The 24,503-nt window shown below is 56.4% G+C and overlaps 1 protein-coding gene across 1 annotated transcript in view; it reads right to left on the bottom strand.

Annotated features, from left to right (window-relative positions):
• Window positions 1-3,416: 3,416 nt before the first annotated feature.
• Window positions 3,417-24,503, bottom strand: part of eif2a (eukaryotic translation initiation factor 2A) — a 302,801-nt gene continuing 281,714 nt past the window's right edge. The window contains exons 15-16 of the mRNA XM_079246965.1: window positions 3,949-4,014; window positions 3,417-3,787 (exon numbers count right to left, since the gene is read on the bottom strand). Coding sequence (XP_079103091.1) covers window positions 3,722-3,787; window positions 3,949-4,014 — 132 coding nt within the window. The 3' untranslated portion in view covers window positions 3,417-3,721. The remainder of the gene's footprint in view (window positions 3,788-3,948; window positions 4,015-24,503) is intronic.

The following is a 24,503-nucleotide window of genomic DNA, read 5'->3' as shown; positions in this document are numbered from 1 at the left end:
GTGGAGGTATCCACCTGGAATTTATGGAGCTTCTCACATAACAAAGCAGGCTGAATGGTATTAAAAGCACTGAGAAATGAAAGAACATGACCCTCAGAGTGCTGCCTGAATGGTCCAGATGAGAGTGTGCTCTCTGGAGCAGGTATATGATGGCATCTTCAACCCCAAGTCCATTACGATATGCAAACTGGAATGGGTCCTGAAAGGTGTTTACTTGCACAGCACTGGGACTCTATTTGGTCTCAGACTGGTGTTGAAAAGTGTATATATATATATATATATATATATATATATATATATATATATATATATGTATATATATATATGTGTGTGTGTGTGTGTGTGTGTATTAGTGTTAATTTAGGTTTCTGTTATTCTTCATTCATTCTTTGTTAAATGTCTTCACCCCACTTGTTGTCTCATGATTGTCCTTTGTGCAGTACATTAAATCCTCCAGCGCTCTGCTTCGTTACTCATATATGAAGCTACGCTTTTTGTCAACTTCTACTTTTTAATCCTGTGTTGCCTCTACTGGGTTCTTGGTGTGTAGGAATAATTCTAATAATAATATCGTAATAATTCTAACAATTCACTTGCATTCAGGAGATTATTCACTGTTAATATTAATTATCAACCAGTTATGTAGAAAAGTGTTTTTTTAGTGTCTAATATATACGCGTTGTTCCACAAAAGAGTTTTGTGGGGAAACTACGTTGACGCTGCAGCAAAACTCGACAGCGGAGACCCATCCAATATGGCGGCGACGCTGGTTCACTCTCCAGCGCTCAATGAGGCGTCTACGTATATATGATGTCTGTGGCCGAAACGGATAGACCGGAAGCACATCCAGAACCATAGCAACGCGCTGCCTGTACGAGCTGACGTCACATCGCGCCGCCATCTTGGATGGGTCTCCATTTATCTGTGAGGTGGAGGTCCAACCACAACAATAACGTCACCAGGTTTTACCTGGTTTTTCTTAGTCTGGTTTGTTATAAAGAACAGAGATATTGTTATGAAACAGGTCACTGTAAAACATTAACAAGACATAAGGCAGCTGCTATAGAAATAAATGAATTTGATACAAACATGTTTGATTGTTAATTGATGCATTTAGCTTTATCTATTTTTATCTGGTTAAATAATTATTATTCAACCTTGTGAAATGTAATTCCACACGATCTGCTTTCAGTATTTTGCCTTTTATTTCAACTGTATGTTGAAAAATGTATGGGAATAGTTGCTGCTTTCTCTTGACTACGGTTGACTGTTTTATTTACATGTATTAATTTATCAATATAGAGATACAGTTGTACAAATGTCTGAAAATAAAGTTTTGTATCAAAACTGTGGAATTCAGAAGTTACCCAGAAAAACACTCTGAGAGCGTAAACCTCTGCCAAGGCCTTTCAAAAAGTTCCTGGATCCAAACAGTGATCTGGATCAGCACCAGGATTAAATCAGTTCTTCATAACTTTTTAAGTTATCTTGAACACAAACAGAGAAACAGATAAAGCCAGTAAAAACATGACCTCCATGGTGGAGGTAATTATGCTACCATGTAAAACTCTCTTTGTGAAACATCAATATCATATTTTTCTATAAACACCTCATAGGAGTAAAATTTATCATTTAGTAGATTATTTACTGTGTTAACATTATTTATAAACCAGTTATGTAGAAAAGTGTTTTGTTTGTGTGTAATATATACGTGTTGTTCCACAGAAAACAGTTATGTGGGGAAACTACGTTGACTCTGCAGCAAGACTCAAAAGCAGAGACCCATCCAATATGGCAAAGACCCATCCAATATGGCGGCAATGCTGGTTCACTCTCCAACGCACGAGGTGCTTAATAACATTCATTCATTTTCTGAACTGCTTATTCCAATTCAGTTGCGGGGAAGCTGGAGCCTATCCCAGCTGGCTTTGGGCGACAGGCAGGGTACACCCTGGACAGCTTGCCAGTCCATTGCAGGGCCACACAGAGAGACGAACAACCACACTCATGCTCACTCACTCCTAGGAGTGGGCAATTTAGAGTGACCAATGAACCTATCATGCATGTCTTTGGATGGTGGGAGGAAGCCAGAGAACCTGGAGAGAACCCACGCATACACGGGGAGAACATGCAAACTCCACACAGAAAGGCCACTGACCAAACCAGCCAAGGATTGAACCAGCGACCTTCTTGCTGTGAGGCCACAGTGCTAACCACTGCGCCACCGTGCAGCCTTGCTTAATAACATGTTTAAAAAAATTCAAACCTCTAAAACTGGTCCTGGTACCAGGATTGGACTGGAACCAGCGCCAAACTGAAGGACTGGACCAAAACTGGTCCCAGTACCAGGACTGGACTGGAACCAGCGCCAAACTGAAGGACTGGACCAAAACTGGTCCCAGTACCAGGACTGGACTGGAACCAGCGCCAAACTGAAGGACTGGACCAAAACTGGTCCCAGTACCAGGACTGGACTGGAACCAGCGCCAAACTGAAGGACTGGACCAAAACTGGTCCCAGTACCAGGACTGGACTGGAACCAGCGCCAAACTGAAGGACTGGACCAAAACTGGTCCTGGTACCAGGATTGGACTGGAACCAGCACCAGCGCCAAACTGAAGGACTGGACCAAAACTGGTCCCGGTACCAGGACTGGACTGGAACCAGCGCCAAACTGAAGGACTGGACCAAAACTGGTCCCGGTACCAGGACTGGACTGGAACCAGCGCCAAACTGAAGGACTGGACCAAAACTGGTCCTGGTACCAGGATTGGACTGGAACCAGCACCAGCGCCAAACTGAAGGACTGGACCAAAACTGGTCCCGGTACCAGGACTGGACTGGAACCAGCGCCAAACTGAAGGACTGGACCAAAACTGGTCCCAGTACCAGGACTGGACTGGAACCAGCGCCAAACTGAAGGACTGGACCAAAACTGGTCCCAGTACCAGGACTGGACTGGAACCAGCGCCAAACTGAAGGACTGGACCAAAACTGGTCCCAGTACCAGGACTGGACTGGAACCAGCGCCAAACTGAAGGACTGGACCAAAACTGGTCCCGGTACCAGGACTGGACTGGAACCAGCGCCAAACTGAAGGACTGGACCAAAACTGGTCCTGGTACCAGGATTGGACTGGAACCAGCACCAGCGCCAAACTGAAGGACTGGACCAAAACTGGTCCCGGTACCAGGACTGGACTGGAACCAGCGCCAAACTGAAGGACTGGACCAAAACTGGTCCCGGTACCAGGACTGGACTGGAACCAGCGCCAAACTGAAGGACTGGACCAGAACTGGTGTGATGAGGAGCTTCAGGTGAGGACGGGTTCATGGCGGGACTTGGGACACGTGGTTCGTCTGGTCTGCCGAGACCAGCAGGGACCAGCTGGACTAGAAGAATCGGGTATGATGGAATAAAGGTTTTTATTTCCAGTTAATAAACTGCAGTTTTACTGAAATCGGTCAATGTTTGTATTTTTAATGTTTTCAGACGACAAACATCAGCTGGAGGTTTTTATTAGCTTTGAATGTCCAACAGGATTCAGTGATGAACACGAACAGAATGAAGTCCTCCTGCTGCTCCTCCAGAGAAGCAGGAAAGATGCTATGAAAGCAGAAACTCAACGGTCCAATCAGCCTCGCCATCAGTCCAGTCACACAGGCCCCGCCCCTCAGGGCTATGAACGATTGGGGTGGGGGCGTGGCCTTTGTAGCCCCTCCTACTGCCCCACCTGCAGCTCCTGCAGCTCCTTCAAGAGCAGCTCCTCCTTCTGGATCTTTTCCAGCTGCAAAAACATACAATTATTTTCAACTCCTCAACAGGCCTGAACCTCGAAACTGAAAGTCACAGATAGCAGTCCGCCGAGACGCGTCCACCAGGACGGACCGAGGACCGTTAGACTCCTCCCACCTGTCAGTCAATGCCTCAATGGAAGAAGATCCTCACCTGGTTTTTCTGAAGAATTTTTCCAGACTCCTGCTGCTCCTTCAGCTCCTCGATGGCCTTCAGTTTCTGAAACACACAAAACCATCTCTGGACGCGTTGCCATGACAACACAAAAACTAAATGTCCCAAAAAAAAACGCAAATAGAAACGCACAAAGTCTCGCATGTCCTGTTTCCTGTGGCCAGACCAGGTCCAAGACCAGGTCCCAGACCAGGTCCCAGACCAAGTCCAAGAGCAGGTCCAAGACCAGGTCCCAGACCAGGTCCAAGACCAGGTCCAAGAGCAGGTCCCAGACCAGGTCCCAGACCAAGTCCAAGACCAGGTCCCAGACCAGGTCCCAGACCAAGTCCAAGACCAGGTCCCAGACCAGGTCCCAGACCAAGTCCAAGACCAGGTCCCAGACCAAGTCCAAGACCAGGTCCCAGACCAGGTCCCAGACCAAGTCCAAGACCAGGTCCCAGACCAGGTCCCAGATCAAGTCCAAGACCAGGTCCCAGACCAAGTCCCAGACCAAGTCCAAGACCAGGTCCAAGACCAAGTCCCAGACTAGGTCCAAGACCAAGTCCCAGACCAGGTCCCAGACCAAGTCCAAGACCAGGTCCAAGACCAGGTCCCAGACCAGGTCAAGACCAGGTCCCAGACCAGGTCCAAGAGCAGGTCCCAGACCAGGTCCCAGACCAAGTCCCAGACCAGGTCCAAGACCAGGTCCCAGACCAGGTCCCAGACCAGGTCCAAGACCAGGTCCCAGACTAGGTCCCAGACCAGGTCCCAGACCAGGTCCAAGACCAAGTCCAAGACCAGGTCCCAGACTAGGTCCCAGACCAGGTCCCAGACCAAGTCCAAGACCAGGTCCCAGACCAGGTCCCAGACCAGGTCCCAGACCAAGTCCAAGACCAGGTCCCAGACCAGGTCCCAGACCAGGTCCCAGACCAAGTCCAAGACCAGGTCCAAGACCAGGTCCCAGACCAGGTCCCAGACCAAGTCCAAGACCAGGTCCCAGACCAGGTCCCAGACCAGGTCCCAGACCAGGTCCCAGACCAGGTCCCAGACCAAGTCCCAGACCAGGTCCCAGACCAAGTCCAAGACCAGGTCCCAGACCAAGTCCAAGACCAGGTCCCAGACTAGGTCCCAGACCAAGTCCAAGACCAGGTCCCAGACCAGGTCCCAGATCAAGTCCCAGACCAAGTCCAAGACCAGGTCCAAGACCAAGTCCCAGACTAGGTCCCAGACCAAGTCCCAGACTAGGTCCCAGACCAAGTCCAAGACCAGGTCCAAGACCAGGTCCCAGACCAGGTCCCAGACCAGGTCCAAGACCAGGTCCCAGACCAGGTCCCAGACCAGGTCCAAGACCAGGTCCCAGACCAGGTCCCAGACCAAGTCCAAGACCAGGTCCCAGACCAGGTCCCAGACCAAGTCCAAGACCAGGTCCAAGACCAAGTCCCAGACTAGGTCCAAGACCAAGTCCAAGAGCAGGTCCCAGACCAGGTCCCAGACCAAATCCAAGATCAGGTCCCAGACCAGGTCCATGACTAGGTCCCAGACGAAGGCCCAAACCAGGTCCAAGACCAAGTCCAAGACCAGGTCCCAGACCAAGTCCAAGACTAGGTCCCAGGCCAGGTGCAAGACCAGGTCCCAGACCAAGTCCAAGACCAGGTCCCAGACCAGGTCCCAGACCAGGTCCCAGACCAGGTTCCAAGACCAGGTCCCAGACCAGGTTCCAGACCAGGTCCAAGACCAAGTCCCAGACCAGGTCCCAGATCAAGTCCCAGACCAGGTCCCAGACCAAGTCCCAGACCAGGTCCCAGACCAGGTCCCAGACCAAGTCCAAGACCAGGTCCCAGACCAGGTCCCAGACCAAGTCCAAGACCAGGTCCCAGATCAAATCCAAGACCAGGTCCCAGACCAGGTCCATGACTAGGTCCCAGACCAGGTCCAAGACCAGGTCCAAGACCAAGTCCCAGACCAGGTCCCAGACCAAGTCCCAGACCAGGTCCCAGATCAAATCCAAGACCAGGTCCCAGATCAGGTCCATGACTAGGTCCCAGACCAGGTCCAAGACCAGGTCGCAGACCAAGTCCCAGACCAGGTCCCAGACCAAGTCCAAGACCAGGTCCCAGACCAAGTCCAAGACCAGGTCCCAGACCAGGTCCCAGATCAAGTCCAAGACCAGGTCCCAGACCAAGTCCCAGACCAGGTCCCAGACCAAGTCCAAGACCAGGTCCCAGACCAAGTCCAAGACCAGGTCCCAGACCAAGTCCCAGACCAGGTCCCAGATCAAGTCCAAGACCAGGTCCCAGACCAGGTCCCAGATCAAGTCCAAGACCAGGTCCCAAACCAGGTCCAAGACTAGGTCCCAGACCAGGTCCCAGACCAGGTCCAAGACCAGGTCCCAGACCAGGTTCCAGACAACGTCCCAGACCAGGTCCCAGACCAAGTCTAAGACCAGGTCCCAGATCAAATCCAAGACCAGGTCCCAGACCAGGTCCATGACTAGGTCCCAGACCAAGTCCAAGACCAGGGCCCACACCAGGTCCAAGACCAAGTCCAAGACCAGGTCCCAGACCAGGTCCAAGACCAGGTCCCAGACCAAGTCCAAGACCAGGTCCCAGACCAAGTCCAAGACCAGGTCCCAGACCAGGTCCCAGACTAGGTCCCAGACAAGGTCCCAGACTAGGTCCCAGACCAAGTCCAAGACCAGGTCACAGACCAAGTCCAAGACCAGGTCCCAGACCAGGTCCAAGACCAGGTCCAAGACCAGGTCCCAGACCAGGTCCCAGACTAGGTCCCAGACCAGTTCCAAGACCAGGTCCCAGACCAGGTTCCAGACCAAGTCCCAGACCAGGTCCCAGATCAAGTCCAAGACCAGGTCCCAGACCAAGTCCAAGACCAGGTCCAAGACCAGGTCCCAGACGAGGTCCAAGACCAGGTCCCAGACAGGGTCCCAGACCAAGTCCAAGACCAGGTCCAAGACAAGGTCTCAGAACAAGTCCAAGACCAGGTCCCAGACCAAGTCCAAGACCAGGTCACAGATCAAATCCAAGACCAGGTCCCAGACCAGGTCCATGACTAGGTCCCAGACCAGGTCCATGACTAGGTCCCAGACCAGGTCCATGACCAGGGCCCACACCAGGTCCAAGGCCAAGTCCAAGACCAGGTCCCAGACCAAGTCCAAGACTAGGTCCCAGACCAAGTCCAAGACCAGGGCCCACACCAGGTCCAAGACCAAGTCCAAGACCAGGTCCCAGACCAAGTCCAAGACTAGGTCCCAGACAAGGTCCCAGACCAGGTCTAAGACCAGGTCCCAGACCAAGTCCAAGACCAGGTCCCAGACCAGGTCCCAGACTAGGTCCCAGACCAGGTCCCAGACTAGGTCCCAGACCAGTTCCAAGACCAGGTCCCAGACCAGGTTCCAGACGAGGTCCAAGACCAGGTCCAAGACCAAGTCCCAAACCAGGTCCCAAACCAGGTCCAAGACCAGGTTCCAGACCAGGTTCCAGACCAGGTCCCAGACCAAGTCCAAGACCAGGTCCCAGATCAGATCCATGACTAGGTCCCAGACCAGGTCCAAGACCAGGTCCCAGACCAAGTCCCAGACCAGGTCCCAGACCAAGTCCAAGACCAGGTCCCAGACCAGGTCCCAGACCAGGTCCAAGACCAGGTCCCAGATCAAGTCCAAGACCAGGTCCCAGACCAAGTCCCAGACCAGGTGCCAGACCAAGTCCAAGACCAGGTCCCAGACCAGGTCCCAGACCAAGTCCAAGACCAGGTCCAAGACCAGGTCCCAAACCAGGTCCCAGACAAAGTCCAAGACCAGGTCCCAGACTAGGTCTCAGAACAAGTCCAAGACCAGGTCCCAGACCAGGTCCCAGACCAGGTCCAAGACCAGGTCCCAGACCAGGTTCCAGACAACGTCCCAGACCAGGTCCCAGACCAAGTCTAAGACCAGGTCCCAGATCAAATCCAAGACCAGGTCCCAGACCAGGTCCATGACTAGGTCCCAGACCAAGTCCAAGACCAGGGCCCACACCAGGTCCAAGACCAAGTCCAAGACCAGGTCCCAGACCAGGTCCAACACCAGGTCCGAGACCAAGTCCAAGACCAGGTCCCAGACCAAGTCCAAGACCAGGTCCCAGACCAGGTCCCAGACAAGGTCCCAGACTAGGTCCCAGACCAAGTCCAAGACCAGGTCCCAGACCAAGTCCAAGACCAGGTCCCAGACCAGGTCCCAGAATAGGTCCCAGACCAGTTCCAAGACCAGGTCCCAGACCAGGTTCCAGACCAGGTCCAAGACCAAGTCCCAGACCAGGTCCCAGATCAAGTCCAAGACCAGGTCCCAGACCAAGTCCAAGACCAGGTCCAAGACCAGGTCCCAGACGAGGTCCAAGACCAGGTCCCAGACCAGGTCCCAGACAGGGTCCCAGACCAAGTCCCAGACCAGGTCCCAGACCAGGTCTCAGAACAAGTCCAAGACCAGGTCCCAGACCAAGTCCAAGACCAGGTCACAGATCAAATCCAAGACCAGGTCCCAGACCAGGTCCATGACTAGGTCCCAGACCAGGTCCATGACCAGGTCCCAGACCAGGTCCATGACCAGGTCCAAGGCCAAGTCCAAGACCAGGTCCCAGACCAAGTCCAAGACTAGGTCCCAGACCAGGTCCAAGACCAGGTCCCAGACCAAGTCCAAGACCAGGTCCCAGACTAGGTCCCAGACCAGGTCCCAGACCAGGTTCCAGACCAGGTCCAAGACCAAGTCCAAGACCAGGTCACAGACCAGGTCCCAGACAACGGCTATGACCAGGTCCCAGACTAGGTCCCAGACTAGGTGCCAGAACAAGTCCAAGACCAGGTCCCAGACCAGGTCCAAGACCAAGTCCAAAGACCAGGTCCCAGACCAGGTCCCAGACCAAGTCCAAGACCAAATCCCAGATCAGGTCCCAGTCCAAGTCAAAGACCAAGTCCAAGACCAGGCCCAAGACCAGGTCCCAGACCAACTCCAAGACCAGGTCCCAGACCAAGTCCAAGACCAGGTCCAAGACCAGGTCCCAGACCAGGTCCCAGACAACGGCTATGACCAGGTCCCAGACCAGGTCCCAGACCAAGTTCAAGACCAGGTCCAAGACCAGGTCCCAGACTAGGTCCCAGACCAGGTCCAAGACCAGGTCCCAGACCAGGTCCAAGACCAAGTCCAAGACCAGGTCCCAAACCAGGTCCCAGACCAAGTCAAAGACCAGGACCCAGACCAAGTCCAAGACCAGGTCCTATACCAGGTCCCAGTCCAAGTCCAATACCAGGTCCCAGACCAAGTCCAAGACCAGGTCCCAGACCAGCTTCCAGACCAAGTCCAAGACCAGCTTCCAGACCAGGTCCCAGACCAGGTCCCAGACGAGGTCCTAGACCAGGTCCAAGACCAGTTCCCACACCAAGTCCAAGACCAGGTCCAAGACCAGGTCCCATTCCAGGTCCCAGACCAGGTTCCAGACCAGGTCCCAGACCAAGTCCAAGACCAGGTCACAGACCAAGTCCAAAACAAGGTCCCAGACCAGGTCCAAGATCAGGTCCAAGACCAGGTCCCAGACCAAGTCCAAGACCAGGTCCCAGATTAGGTCTCAGAACAAGTCCAAGACCAGGTCCCAGACCAGGTCCAAGACCAGGTCCCAGACCCGGTTCCAGACCAGGTCCCACATCAAATCCAAGACCAGGTCCCAGACCAGGTCCATGACTAGGTCCCAGACCAAGTCCAAGACCAGGGCCCACACCAGGTCCAAGACCAAGTCCAAGACCAGGTCCCAGACCAAGTCCAAGACTAGGTCCCAGACCAGGTCCCAGACAAAGTCCAAGACCAGGTCTCAGACCAGGTCCCAGACTAGGTCCCAGACCAAGTCCAAGACCAGGTCACAGACCAAGTCCAAGACCAGGTCCCAGACTAGTTCCCAGACCAGGTCCCAGACCAGTTCCAAGACTAGGTCCCAGACCAGGTTGCAGACCAGGTCCAAGACCAAGTCCAAGACCAGGTCCCAGATCAAGTCCAAGACCAGGTCCCAGACAAAGTCCAAGACCAGGTCCCAGACCAGGTCCAAGACCAGGTCCCAGATCAAGTCCAAGACCAGGTCCCAGACCAAGTCCAAGACCAGGTCCCAGACAAGGTCCCAGACCAGGTTCCAGACCAGGTCCAAGACCAGGTCCCAGACCAAGTCCAAGACCAGGTCCCAGACCAGGTCCAAGACCAGGTCCCAGACCAGGTCCAAGACCAAATCCAAGAGCAGGTCCGAGACCAAGTCCCAGACCAAGTCCCAGACCAGGTCCCAGACCAAGTCCCAGACCAAGTCCCAGACCAGGTCCCAGACCAGGTCCCAGACCAAGTCCCAGACCAGGTCCCAGACCAGGTCCCAGACCAAGTCCAAGACCATGTCCCAGACCAGGTCCCAGATCAAGTCCAAGACCAGGTCTAAAAACCAGGTCCCAGACCAAGTCCAAGACCAGGTCCCAGACCAGGTCCAAGACCAGGTCCAAGACCAGGTCCCAGACCAGGTCCCAGACCAGGTCCCAGACCAAGTCCAAGACCAGGTCACAGATCAAATCCAAGACCAGGTCCCAGACGAGGTCCATGACTAGGTCCCAGACCAGGTCCAAGACCAGGGCCCACACCAGGTCCCAGACCAGGTCCAAGACCAGGTCCCAGACCAAGTCCAAGACAAGGTCCCAGACCAGGTCCAAGACCAGGTCCCAGACGAAGTCCAAGACCAGGTCCCAGACCAGGTCCCAGACCAAGTCCAAGACCAAGTCCAAGACCAGGTCCCAGACCAAGTCAAAGACCAGGTCCCAGACCAGGTCCCAGACCAAATCCAAGACCAGGTCCCAGACTAGTTCCCAGACCAAGTCCAAGACCAAGTCCAAGACCAGGTCCCAGACTAGGTCCCAGACCAGTTCCAAGACCAGGTCCCAGACCAGGTTCCAGACCAGGTCCAAGACCAAGTCCCAGACCAGGTCCCAGATCAAGTCCAAGACCAGGTCCCAGACCAGGTCCCAGACCAGGTCCAAGACCAGGTCCCAGATCAAGTCCAAGACCAGGTCCCAGACCAAGTCCAAGACCAGGTCCCAGACAAGGTCCCAGACCAGGTTCCAGACCAGGTCCAAGACCAGGTTCCAGACCAGGTCCAAGACCAGGTCACAGACCAGGTCCCAGACCAAGTCCAAGACCAGGTCCCAGACCAAGTCCCAGACCAAGTCCAAGAGCAGGTCCCAGACCAAGTCCCAGACCAAGTCCAAGACCAGGTCCCAGACATGGTCCCAGACCAAGTCCAAGAGCAGGTCCCAGAATAAGTCCCAGACCAAGTCCCAGACCAGGTCCAAGACCAGGTCCCAGACCAGGTCCCAGACCAGGTCCCAGACCAAGTCCCACACCAGGTCCCAGACCAAGTCCCAGACCAGGTCCCAGACCAGGTCCATGACTAGGTCCCAGACCAAGTCAAAGACCAAGTCCAAGAGCAGGTCCCAGACCAAGTCCCAGACCAAGTCCAAGAGCAGGTCCCAGACCAAGTCCCAGACCAAGTCCCAGACCAGGTCCAAGACCAGGTCCCAGACCAGGTCCCAGAGCAAGTCCCAGACCAAGTCCCAGACCAGGTCCCAGACCAAGTCCAAGACCAGGTCCCAGACCAGGTCCCAGACCAAGTCCAAGACCAGGTCCCAGACCAGGTCCCAGACCAAGTCCAAGACCAGGTCCCAGACCAGGTTCCAGACCAGGTCCCAGACCAAGTCCAAGACCAGGTCACAGATCAAATCCAAGATCAGGTACCAGACCAGGTCCATGACTAGGTCCCAGACCAAGTCCAAGACCAGGGCCCACACCAGGTCCAAGACCAAGTCCAAGACCAGGTCCCAGACCAAGTCCAAGACTAGGTCCCAGACAAGGTCCCAGACCAGGTCTAAGACCAGGTCCCAGACCAAGTCCAAGACCAGGTCACAGACCAAGTCCAAGACCAGGTCCCAGACCAGGTCCCAGACTAGGTCCCAGACCAGGTCCCAGACTAGGTCCCAGACCAGTTCCAAGACCAGGTCCCAGACCAGGTTCCAGACGAGGTCCAAGACCAGGTCCAAGACCAAGTCCCAGACCAGGTCCCAGATCAGGTCCAAGACCAGGTTCCAGACCAGGTCCCAGACCAGGTCCCAGACCAAGTCCAAGACCAGGTCCCAGATCAAATCCAAGACCAGGTCCCAGACCAGGTCCATGACTAGGTCCCAGACCAGGTCCAAGACCAGGTCCCAGACCAAGTCCCAGACCAGGTCCCAGACCAAGTCCAAGACCGGGTCCCAGACCAGGTCCCAGACCAGGTCCCAGATCAAGTCCAAGACCAGGTCCCAGACCAAGTCCCAGACCAGGTCCCAGACCAAGTCCAAGACCAGGTCCCAGACCAGGTCCCAGACCAAGTCCAAGACCAGGTCCCAGACCAGGTCCCAGATCAAGTCCAAGACCAGGTCCCAAACCAGGTCCCAGACAAAGTCCCAGACCAGGTCCCAGACCAGGTCCCAGACTAGGTCTCAGAATAGGTCCAAGACCAGGTCCCAGACCAGGTCCCAGACCAGGTCCCAGACCAGGTTCCAGACAACGTCCCAGACCAGGTCCCAGACCAAGTCTAAGACCAGGTCCCAGATCAAATCCAAGACCAGGTCCCAGACCAGGTCCATGACTAGGTCCCAGACCAAGTCCAAGACCAGGGCCCACACCAGGTCCAAGACCAGGTCCGAGACCAAGTCCAAGACCAGGTCCCAGACCAAGTCCAAGACCAGGTCCCAGACCAGGTCCCAGAAAAGGTCCCAGACTAGGTCCCAGACCAAGTCCAAGACCAGGTCCCAGACCAGGTCCCAGACGAGGTCCCAGACCAGTTCCAAGACCAGGTCCCAGACCAGGTTCCAGACCAGGTCCAAGACCAAGTCCCAGACCAGGTCCCAGATAAAGTCCAAGACCAGGTCCCAGACCAAGTCCAAGACCAGGTCCAAGACCAGGTCCCAGACGAGGTCCAAGACCAGGTCCCAGACCAGGTCCCAGACAGGGTCCCAGACCAAGTCCCAGACCAGGTCCCAGACTAGGTCTCAGAACAAGTCCAAGACCAGGTCCAAGACAAAGTCCAAGACCAGGTCACAGATCAAATCCAAGACCAGGTCCCAGACCAGGTCCATGACTAGGTCCCAGACCAGGTCCATGACCAGGGCCCACACCAGGTCCAAGACCAAGTCCAAGACCAGGTCCCAGACCAAGTCCAAGACTAGGTCCCAGACCAGGTCCAAGACCAGGTCCCAGACCAAGTCCAAGACCAGGTCCCAGACCAGGTTCCAGACCAGGTCCAAGACCAGGTCACAGACCAGGTCCCAGACAACGGCTATGACCAGGTCCCAGACTAGGTCCCATACTAGGTGCCAGAACAAGTCCAAGACCAGGTCCCAGACCAGGTCCAAGACCAAGTCCAAAGACCAGGTCCCAGACCAGGTTCCAGACCAGGTCCCAGACCAAGTCCAAGACCAAATCCCAGATCAGGTCCCAGTCCAAGTCAAAGACCAAGTCCAAGACCAGGCCCAAGACCAGGTCCCAGACCAACTCCAAGACCAGGTCCCAGACCAAGTCCCAGACCAGGTCCAAGACCAGGTCCCAGACCAGGTCCCAGACAACGGCTATGACCAGGTCCCAGACCAGGTCCCAGACCAAGTCCAAGACCAGGTCCCAGACCAGGTCCAAGACCAAGTCCAAGACCAGGTCCCAAACCAGGTCCCAGACCAAGTCAAAGACCAAGTCCAAGACCAGGTCCTATACCAGGTCCCAGTCCAAGTCCAATACCAGGTCCCAGACCAAGTCCAAGACCAGGTCCCAGACTAGGTCCCAGACCAGCTTCCAGACCAAGTCCAAGACCAGGTCCCAGACCAGGTCCCAGACGAGGTCCTAGACCAGGTCCAAGACCAGTTCCCACACCAAGTCCAAGACCAGGTCCCAGACCAGGTCCAAGACCAGGTCCCAGACGAAGTCCAAGACCAGGTCCCAGACCAGGTCCCAGACCAAGTCCAAGACCAAGTCCAAGACCAGGTCCCAGACCAAGTCAAAGACCAGGTCCCAGACCAGGTCCCAGACCAAATCCAAGACCAGGTCCCAGACTAGTTCCCAGACCAAGTCCAAGACCAAGTCCAAGACCAGGTCCCAGACTAGGTCCCAGACCAGTTCCAAGACAAGGTCCCAGACCAGGTTCCAGACCAGGTCCAAGACCAAGTCCCAGACCAGGTCCCAGATCAAGTCCAAGACCAGGTCCCAGACCAGGTCCAAGACCAGGTCCCAGACCAGGTCCAAGACCAGGTCCCAGATCAAGTCCAAGACCAGGTCCCAGACCAAGTCCAAGACCAGGTCCCAGACAAGGTCCCAGACCAGGTTCCAGACCAGGTCCAAGACCAGGTTCCAGACCAGGTCCAAGACCAGGTCACAGACCAGGTCCCAGACCAAGTCCAAGACCAGGTCCCAGACCAAGTCCCAGACCAAGTCCAAGAGCAGGTCCCAGACCAAGTCCCAGACCAAGTCCAAGACCAGGTCCCAGACATGGTCCCAGACCAAGTCCAAGAGCAGGTCCCAGAATAAGTCCCAGACCAAGTCCCAGACCAGGTCCCAGACCAGGTCCCAGACCAGGTCCCAGACCAAGTCCCACACCAGGTCCCAGACCAAGTCCCAGACCAGGTCCCAGACCAGGTCCATGACTAGGTCCCAGACCAAGTCAAAGACCAAGTCCAAGAGCAGGTCCCAGACCAAGTCCCAGACCAAGTCCAAGAGCAGGTCCCAGACCAAGTCCCAGACCAAGTCCCAGACCAGGTCCAAGACCAGGTCCCAGACCAGGTCCCAGAGCAAGTCCCAGACCAAGTCCCAGACCAGGTCCCAGACCAAGTCCAAGACCAGGTCCCAGACCAGGTCCCAGACCAAGTCCAAGACCAGGTCCCAGACCAGGTCCCAGACCAAGTCCAAGACCAGGTCCCAGACCAGGTTCCAGACCAGGTCCCAGACCAAGTCCAAGACCAGGTCACAGATCAAATCCAAGATCAGGTACCAGACCAGGTCCATGACTAGGTCCCAGACCAAGTCCAAGACCAGGGCCCACACCAGGTCCAAGACCAAGTCCAAGACCAGGTCCCAGACCAAGTCCAAGACTAGGTCCCAGACAAGGTCCCAGACCAGGTCTAAGACCAGGTCCCAGACCAAGTCCAAGACCAGGTCACAGACCAAGTCCAAGACCAGGTCCCAGACCAGGTCCCAGACTAGGTCCCAGACCAGGTCCCAGACTAGGTCCCAGACCAGTTCCAAGACCAGGTCCCAGACCAGGTTCCAGACGAGGTCCAAGACCAGGTCCAAGACCAAGTCCCAGACCAGGTCCCAGATCAGGTCCAAGACCAGGTTCCAGACCAGGTCCCAGACCAGGTCCCAGACCAAGTCCAAGACCAGGTCCCAGATCAAATCCAAGACCAGGTCCCAGACCAGGTCCATGACTAGGTCCCAGACCAGGTCCAAGACCAGGTCCCAGACCAAGTCCCAGACCAGGTCCCAGACCAAGTCCAAGACCGGGTCCCAGACCAGGTCCCAGACCAGGTCCCAGATCAAGTCCAAGACCAGGTCCCAGACCAAGTCCCAGACCAGGTCCCAGACCAAGTCCAAGACCAGGTCCCAGACCAGGTCCCAGACCAAGTCCAAGACCAGGTCCCAGACCAGGTCCCAGATCAAGTCCAAGACCAGGTCCCAAACCAGGTCCCAGACAAAGTCCCAGACCAGGTCCCAGACCAGGTCCCAGACTAGGTCTCAGAATAGGTCCAAGACCAGGTCCCAGACCAGGTCCCAGACCAGGTCCCAGACCAGGTTCCAGACAACGTCCCAGACCAGGTCCCAGACCAAGTCTAAGACCAGGTCCCAGATCAAATCCAAGACCAGGTCCCAGACCAGGTCCATGACTAGGTCCCAGACCAAGTCCAAGACCAGGGCCCACACCAGGTCCAAGACCAGGTCCGAGACCAAGTCCAAGACCAGGTCCCAGACCAAGTCCAAGACCAGGTCCCAGACCAGGTCCCAGAAAAGGTCCCAGACTAGGTCCCAGACCAAGTCCAAGACCAGGTCCCAGACCAGGTCCCAGACGAGGTCCCAGACCAGTTCCAAGACCAGGTCCCAGACCAGGTTCCAGACCAGGTCCAAGACCAAGTCCCAGACCAGGTCCCAGATAAAGTCCAAGACCAGGTCCCAGACCAAGTCCAAGACCAGGTCCAAGACCAGGTCCCAGACGAGGTCCAAGACCAGGTCCCAGACCAGGTCCCAGACAGGGTCCCAGACCAAGTCCCAGACCAGGTCCCAGACTAGGTCTCAGAACAAGTCCAAGACCAGGTCCAAGACAAAGTCCAAGACCAGGTCACAGATCAAATCCAAGACCAGGTCCCAGACCAGGTCCATGACTAGGTCCCAGACCAGGTCCATGACCAGGGCCCACACCAGGTCCAAGACCAAGTCCAAGACCAGGTCCCAGACCAAGTCCAAGACTAGGTCCCAGACCAGGTCCAAGACCAGGTCCCAGACCAAGTCCAAGACCAGGTCCCAGACCAGGTTCCAGACCAGGTCCAAGACCAGGTCACAGACCAGGTCCCAGACAACGGCTATGACCAGGTCCCAGACTAGGTCCCATACTAGGTGCCAGAACAAGTCCAAGACCAGGTCCCAGACCAGGTCCAAGACCAAGTCCAAAGACCAGGTCCCAGACCAGGTTCCAGACCAGGTCCCAGACCAAGTCCAAGACCAAATCCCAGATCAGGTCCCAGTCCAAGTCAAAGACCAAGTCCAAGACCAGGCCCCAGACCAACTCCAAGACCAGGTCCCAGACCAAGTCCCAGACCAGGTCCAAGACCAGGTCCCAGACCAGGTCCCAGACAACGGCTATGACCAGGTCCCAGACCAGGTCCCAGACCAAGTCCAAGACCAGGTCCCAGACCAGGTCCAAGACCAAGTCCAAGACCAGGTCCCAAACCAGGTCCCAGACCAAGTCAAAGACCAAGTCCAAGACCAGGTCCTATACCAGGTCCCAGTCCAAGTCCAATACCAGGTCCCAGACCAAGTCCAAGACCAGGTCCCAGACTAGGTCCCAGACCAGCTTCCAGACCAAGTCCAAGACCAGGTCCCAGACCAGGTCCCAGACGAGGTCCTAGACCAGGTCCAAGACCAGTTCCCACACCAAGTCCAAGACCAGGTCCCAGACCAGGTCCAAGACCAGGTCCCATTCCAGGTCCCAGACCAGGTTCCAGACCAGGTCCAGGACCAGGTCCCAGACCAAGTCCAAGACCAGGTCACAGACCAAGTCCAAAACAAGGTCCCAGACCAGGTCCCAGAACAAGTCCAAGACCAGGTCCAATACCAGGTCCCAGACCAAGTCCAAGACCAGGTCCCAGACTAGGTCTCAGAACAAGTCCAAGACCACGTCCCAGACCAGGTCCCAGACCAGGTCCAAGACCAGGTCCCAGACCCGGTTCCAGACCAGGTCCCAGATCAAATCCAAGACCAGGTCCCAGACCAGGTCCATGACTAGGTCCCAGACCAAGTCCAAGACCAGGGCCCACACCAGGTCCAAGACCAAGTCCAAGACCAGGTCACAGACCAAGTCCAAGACTAGGTCCCAGACCAGGTCCCAGACAAAGTCCAAGACCAGGTCCCAGACAAAGTCCAAGACCAGGTCTCAGACCAGGTCCCAGACTAGGTCCCAGACCAAGTCCAAGACCAGGTCACAGACCAAGTCACAGACCAGGTCCATGACTAGTTCCCAGACCAGGTCCCAGACCAGGTTCCAGACCAGGTCCAAGACCAAGTCCCAGACCAGGTCCCAGATCAAGTCCAAGACCAGGTCCCAGACCAAGTCCAAGACCAGGTCCCAGACCAGGTCCAAGACCAGGTCCCAGATCAAGTCCAAGACCAGGTCCCAGATCAAGTCCAAGACCAGGTCCCAGACCAGGTCCCAGACCAGGTTCCAGACCAGGTCCAAGACCAGGTCCCAGACCAAGTCCAAGACCAGGTCCCAGACCAGGTCCAAGACCAAATCCAAGAGCAGGTCCGAGACCAAGTCCCAGACCAAGTCCAAGACCAGGTCCCAGACCAGGTCCCAGACCAGGTCTCAGATCAAGTCCAAGACCAGGTCCCAAACCAGGTCCCAGACCAAGTCCAAGACCAGGTCCAAGACTAGGTCTCAGAACAAGTCCAAGACCAGGTCCCAGACCAGGTCCAAGACCAGGTCCCAGACCAGGTTCCAGACCAGGTCCCAGACCAAGTCCAAGACCAGGTCACAGATCAAATCCAAGACCAGGTCCCAGACCAGGTCCATGACTAGGTCCCAGACCAGGTCCAAGACCAGGGCCCACACCAGGTCCAAAATCAAGTCCAAGACCAGGTCCCAGACCAAGTCCAAGACCAGGTCCCAGACCAGGTCCAAGACCAGGTCCCAGACCAAGTCGAAGACCAGGTCCCAGACCAGGTCCCAGACCAAGTCCAAGACCAAGTCCCAGACCAGGTCCCAGTCCAAGTCCAAGACCAAGTCCAAGACCAGGTCCCAGACCAGATCCCAGACCAGGTCACAGACCAGGTCCCAGTCCAAGTCCAAGACCAAGTCCAAGACCAGGTCCCAGACCAGGTCACAGACCAGATCCCAGACCAGGTCACAGACCAGGTCCCAGACCAAGTCCAAGAGCAGGTCCCAGACCAAGTCCAAGACCAGGTCCCAGACCAGGTCCCAGAACCAGTCCAAGACCAGGTCCCAGACTAGGTCCAAGACCAGGTCCCAGAACAAGTCCAAGACCAGGTTCCAGACCAGGTCCCAGACCAGGTCCCAGACTAAGTCCCAGACCAGGTCCCAGACCAAGTACAAGACCAGGTCACAGACCAAGTTCCAGACCAGGTCCCAGACCAGGTCCCAGACCAAGTCAGAGACCAGGTCCGAGACCAGGTCCCAGACCAGGTCCTAGACGAAGTCCCAGACCAGGTCCCAGACCACGGCTATGACCAGGTCCCAGACCAGGTCCCAGAGCTAGTCCAAGACCAAGTCCCAGACCAGGTCCCAGACTAGGTCTCAGACCAAGTCCAAGACCAGGTCCCAGACCAGGTCCAAGACCAAGTCCAAGACCAGGTCCCAGACCAAATCAAAGACCAGGTCCCAGACCAGGTCCCAGTACAAATCCAAGACCAGGTCCCAGACTAGTTCCCAGACCAAGTCCAAGACCAGGTCCCACACCAGGTCCAAGACCAAGTCCAAGACCAAGTCCAAGACTAGGTCCCAGACCAGGTCCAAGACCAGGTGCCAAACCAGGTCCCAGACCAAGTCCAAGACCAGGTCCCAGACCAAGTCCAAGACCAGGTCCCAGACCAGGTCCCAGACTGGGTCCCAGACCAAGTCAGAGACCAGGTCCCAGAACAGGTCCCGGACCAGGTCCTAGACGAAGTCCCAGACCAGGTCCCAGACCACGGCTATGACCAGGTCCCAGACCAGGTCCCAGACCAGGTCCCAGACAAAATCCAAGACCAGGTCCAAGACCAGGTCCCAGACAAAATCCAAGACCAGGTCCAAGACCAGGTCCCAGACCAGGTCCAAGACCAGGTCCCAGACCAGGTTCCAGACCAGGTCCAAGACCAGGTTCCAGACCAGGTCCAAGACCAGGTCCGAGACCAGGTCAAAGACCAGGTCCCAGACCAAGTCCAAGACCAGGTCCAAGAAGAGGTCCCACACCAGGTCCCAGTCCAAGACCAGGTCCCAGACCAAGTACAAGACCAGGTCCCAGACCAGGTTCCAGACCAGGTCCAAGACCAGGTCCCAGACCAAGTCCAAGACCAGGCCACAGACCAAATCCAAGACCAGGTCCCAGACCAGGTCAAGGACCAGGTCCCAGACCAAGTCCAAGACCAGGTCCCAGACCAAGTACAAGACCAGGTCCCAGACTAGGTCCAAGACCAGGTCCCAGAACAAGTCCAAGACCAGGTCCCAGACCAGGTCCATGACTAAGTCCCAGACCAAGTCCAAGACCAGGGCCCACACCAGGTCCAAGACCAAGTCCAAGACCAGGTCACAGACCAAGTCCAAGACCAGGTCCCAGACCAGGTCCCAGACAAGGTCCCAGACCAAGTCCAATACCAGGTCCCAGACCAAGTCCAAGATCAGGTCCCAGACCAGGTCCCAGAACAAGTCCAAGAGCAGGTCCCAGACCAAGTCCAAGAGCAGGTCCAAGACCAGGTCCCAGACCAAGTCCAAGAGCAGGTCCCAGACCAAGTACAAGACCAGGTCCCAGACCAGGTCCCAGTCCCGGTCCAAGACCAGGTCCCAGACCAGGTCCCAGACCAGGTCCAAGACCAGGTCCCAGACCAAGTCCAAGACCAGGTCCCAGACCAATTCCAAGACCAGGTCCCAGACCAAGTCCAAGACCAGGTCCCAGACCAGGTCCCAGACAAGGTCCCAGACCAAGTCCAAGACCAGGTCCCAGACCAGGTCCCAGACAAAGTCCAAGAGCAGGTCCAAGAACAGGTCCCAGACCAAGTCCAACACCAGGTCCGAGACCAAGTCCAAGACCAGGTCCAAGACCAGGTCCCAGACTAGGTCCCAGACCAAGTCCAAGAGCAGGTCCCAGACCAGGTCCCAGACCAAGTCCAAGAGCAGGTCCCAGACCAGGTCCCAGACCAGGTCCCAGACCAAGTCCAAGACCAGGTCCCAGACCAAGTCCCAGAGCAGGTCCCAGACCAAGTCCAAGACCAGGTCCCAGACCAAGTCCAAGACCAGGTCCCAGACCAGGTCCCAGACCAGGTCCCAGACTAGGTCCCAGACCAAGTCCCAGATCAGGTCCCAGACCAGGTCCAAAACCAGGTCCCAGACCAAGTCCCAGATCAAGTCCAAGACCAGGTCCCAGACCAAGTCCCAGACCAGGTCCAAGACCAGGTTCCAGACCAGGTCCAAGACCAGGTTCCAGACCAGGTCCCAGACTAGGTCCCATTCCAGGTCCCAGACCAGATCCCAGACCAGGTCCCAGACCAGGTTCCAGACCAGGTCCCAGACCAAGTCCAAGACCAGGTCCCAGACCAAGTCCAAGACCAGATCCCAGACCAAATCCCAGACCAGGTCCCAGACCAGGTCCAAGACCAGGTCCCAGACAAAGTCCAAGACCAGGTCCCAGACCAGGTCCAAGACCAAGTCCAAGACCAGATCCCATTCCACGTCCCAGACCAAGTCCAAGACCAGGTCCCAGACCAGGTCCCAGACCAAGTCCCAGACCAGGTCCCAGAACAGGTCCCGGACCAGGTCCTAGACGAAGTCCCAGACCAGGTCCCAGACCACGGCTATGACCAGGTCCCAGACCAGGTCCCAGACAAAATCCAAGACCAGGTCCAAGACCAGGTCCCACACTAGGTCCCAGACCAAGTCCAAGACCAAGTCCCAGACCAGGTCCCAGACTAGGTCTCAGACCAAGTCCAAGTCCAGGTCACAGACCAGGTACAAGACCAAGTCCAAGACCAGGTCCCAGACCAGGTCCAAGACCAGGTACAAGACCAAGTCCAAGACCAGGTCCCAGACCAAGTCCAAGACCAGGTCCAAGACCAGGTCCCAGACCAGGTCCAAGACCAAGTCCAAGACCAGGTCCCAGACTAGGTCCAAGACCAGGTCCCAGAACAAGTCCAAGACCAGGTTCAAGACCAGGTCCCAGACGAGGTCCTAGACCAGGTCCAAGACCAGTTCCCACACCAAGTCCAAGACCAGGTCCCAGACCAGGTCCCAGGCCAGGTCCCAGACGAGGTCCCAGACCAGGTCCAAGACCAGGTCCCAGACCAGGTCCCAGACCAGGTCCCAGACCAAGTCCAAGACCAGGTCCCAGACCAGGTCCCAGACCAGGTCCCAGACAAAGTCCAAGACCAGGTCCCAGACAAGGTCCCAGACCAAGTCCAAGACCAGGTCCCAGATCAAGTCCCAGATCAGGTCCCAGACCAAGTCCAAGACCACGTCCAAAACCAGGTCCCAGACCAAGTCCCAGACCAGGTCCCAGATCAAGTCCAAGACCAGGTCCCAGACCAAGTCCCAGACCAGGTCCAAGACCAGATCCCATTCCACGTCCCAGACCAAGTCCAAGACCAGGTCCCAGACCAAGTCCCAGACCAGGTCCCAGACCAGGTCCAAGACCAGGTCCCAGACCAGGTTCCAGACCAGGTCCAAGACCAGGTCCCAGACCAGGTCCAAGACTAGGTCCAAGACCAGGTCACAGACCAAATCCAAGACCAGGTCCCAGACCAGGTCAAGGACAAGGTCCCAGACCAAGTCCAAGACCAGGTCCCAGACCAAGTCCAAGACCAGGTCCAAGACCAGGTCCCAGACCAGGTCCAAGACCAAGTCCAAGACCAGGTCCCAGACTAGGTCCAAGACCAGGTCCCAGAACAAGTCCAAGACCAGGTTCAAGGCCAGGTCCCAGACTAGGTCCTAGACCAGGTCCAAGACCAGTTCCCACACCAAGTCCAAGACCAGGTCCCAGACCAGGTCCCATTCCAGGTCCCAGACCAGGTCCAAGACCAGGTCCCAGACCAAGTCCAAGACCAGGTCCCAGACCAGGTCCCAGACTAGGTCCCAGACCAAGTCCAAGACCAGGTCCCAGACAAGGTCCCAGATCAAGTCCAAGACCAGGTCCCAGATATAGTCCCAGACCAAGTCCAAGACCACGTCCAAAACCAGGTCCCAGACCAGGTCCCAGATCAAGTCCAAGACCAGGTCCCAGACCAAGTCCCAGACCAGGTCCAAGACCAGATCCCATTCCACGTCCCAGACCAAGTCCAAGACCAGGTCCCAGACCAGGTCCCAGACCAAGTCCCAGACCAGGTCCAAGACCAGGTCCCAGACCAGGTTCCAGACCAGGTCCAAGACCAGGTCCCAGACCAAGTCCAAGACCAGGTCCCAGACCAAGTCCAAGACCAGGTCCAAGACCAGGTCCCAGACCAGGTCCAAGACCAAGTCCAAGACCAGGTCCCAGACTAGGTCCAAGACCAGGTCCCAGCACAAGTCCAAGACCAGGTTCCAGACCAGGTCCCAGACTAGGTCCCAGATCAAGTCCAAGACCAGGTCCCAGACAAAGTCCAAGAGCAGGTCCAAGAACAGGTCCCAGACCAAGTCCAAGACCAGGTCCGAGACCAAGTCCAAGACCAGGTCCAAGACCAGGTCCCAGACTAGGTCCCAGACCAAGTCCAAGAGCAGGTCCCAGACCAGGTCCCAGACCAAGTCCAAGAGCAGGTCCCAGACCAGGTCCCAGACCAGGTCCCAGACCAAGTCCAAGACCAGGTCCCAGAGCAGGTCCCAGACCAAGTCCAAGACCAGGTCCCAGACCAAGTCCAAGACCAGGTCCAAGACCAGGTCCCAGACCAGGTCCAAGACCAAGTCCAAGACCAGGTCCCAGACTAGGTCCAAGACCAGGTCCCAGAACAAGTCCAAGACCAGGTTCCAGACCAGGTCCCAGACCAGGTCCCAGACTAAGTCCCAGAACAGGTCCCAGACCAAGTCCAAGACCAGGTCACAGACCAAGTTCCAGACCAGGTCCCAGACCAGGTCCCAGACAAGGTCCCAGACCAAGTCAGAGACCAGGTCCGAGACCAAGTCAGAGACCAGGTCCCAGACCAGGTCCCAGACCAGGTCCTAGACGAAGTCCCAGACCAGGTCCCAGACCACGGCTATGACCAGGTCCCAGACCAGGTCCCAGAGCTAGTCCAAGACCAAGTCCCAGACCAGGTCCCAGACTAGGTCTCAGACCAAGTCCAAGACCAGGTCCCGGACCAGGTCCAAGACCAAGTCCAAGACAAGGTCCCAGACCAAGTCAAAGACCAGGTCCCAGACCAGGTCCCAGTACAAATCCAAGACCAGGTCCCAGACTAGTTCCCAGACCAAGTCCAAGACCAGGTCCCACACCAGGTCCAAGACCAAGTCCAAGACCAAGTCCAAGACTAGGTCCCAGACCAGGTCCAAGACCAGGTGCCAAACCAGGTCCCAGACCAAGTCCAAGACCAGGTCCCAGACCAAGTCCCAGACCAAGTCCCAGACCAGGTCCAAGACCAGATCCCATTCCACGTCCCAGACCAAGTCCAAGACCAGGTCCCAGACCAGGTCCCAGACCAGGTCCCAGACCAGGTTCCAGACCAGGTCCAAGACCAGGTCCCAGACCAAGTCCAAGACCAGGTCCCAGACCAGGTCCCAGACCAAGTCCAAGAGCAGGTCCAAGACCAAGTCAGAGACCAGGTCCCAGACTAGGTCCCAGACCAGGTCCAAGACCAGGTTCCAGACCAGGTCCAAGACCAGGTCCGAGACCAGGTCAAAGACCAGGTCCCAGACCAAGTCCAAGACCAGGTCCAAGAAGAGGTCCCACACCAGGTCCCAGACCACGGCTATGACCAGGTCCCAGACCAGGTCCCAGACCAGGTCCCAGAAAAAATCCAAGACCAGGTCCAAGACCAGGTCCCAGACCAGGTCCAAGACCAGGTCCCAGACCAGGTTCCAGACCAGGTCCCAGACCAGGTT

This window comes from Telmatherina bonti (genome assembly GCF_933228915.1).
Source record: "Telmatherina bonti genome assembly, chromosome: 9".
NCBI classification, from domain to species: domain Eukaryota; kingdom Metazoa; phylum Chordata; class Actinopteri; order Atheriniformes; family Telmatherinidae; genus Telmatherina; species Telmatherina bonti.
This window is presented reverse-complemented; position numbering and strand designations above follow the sequence as displayed.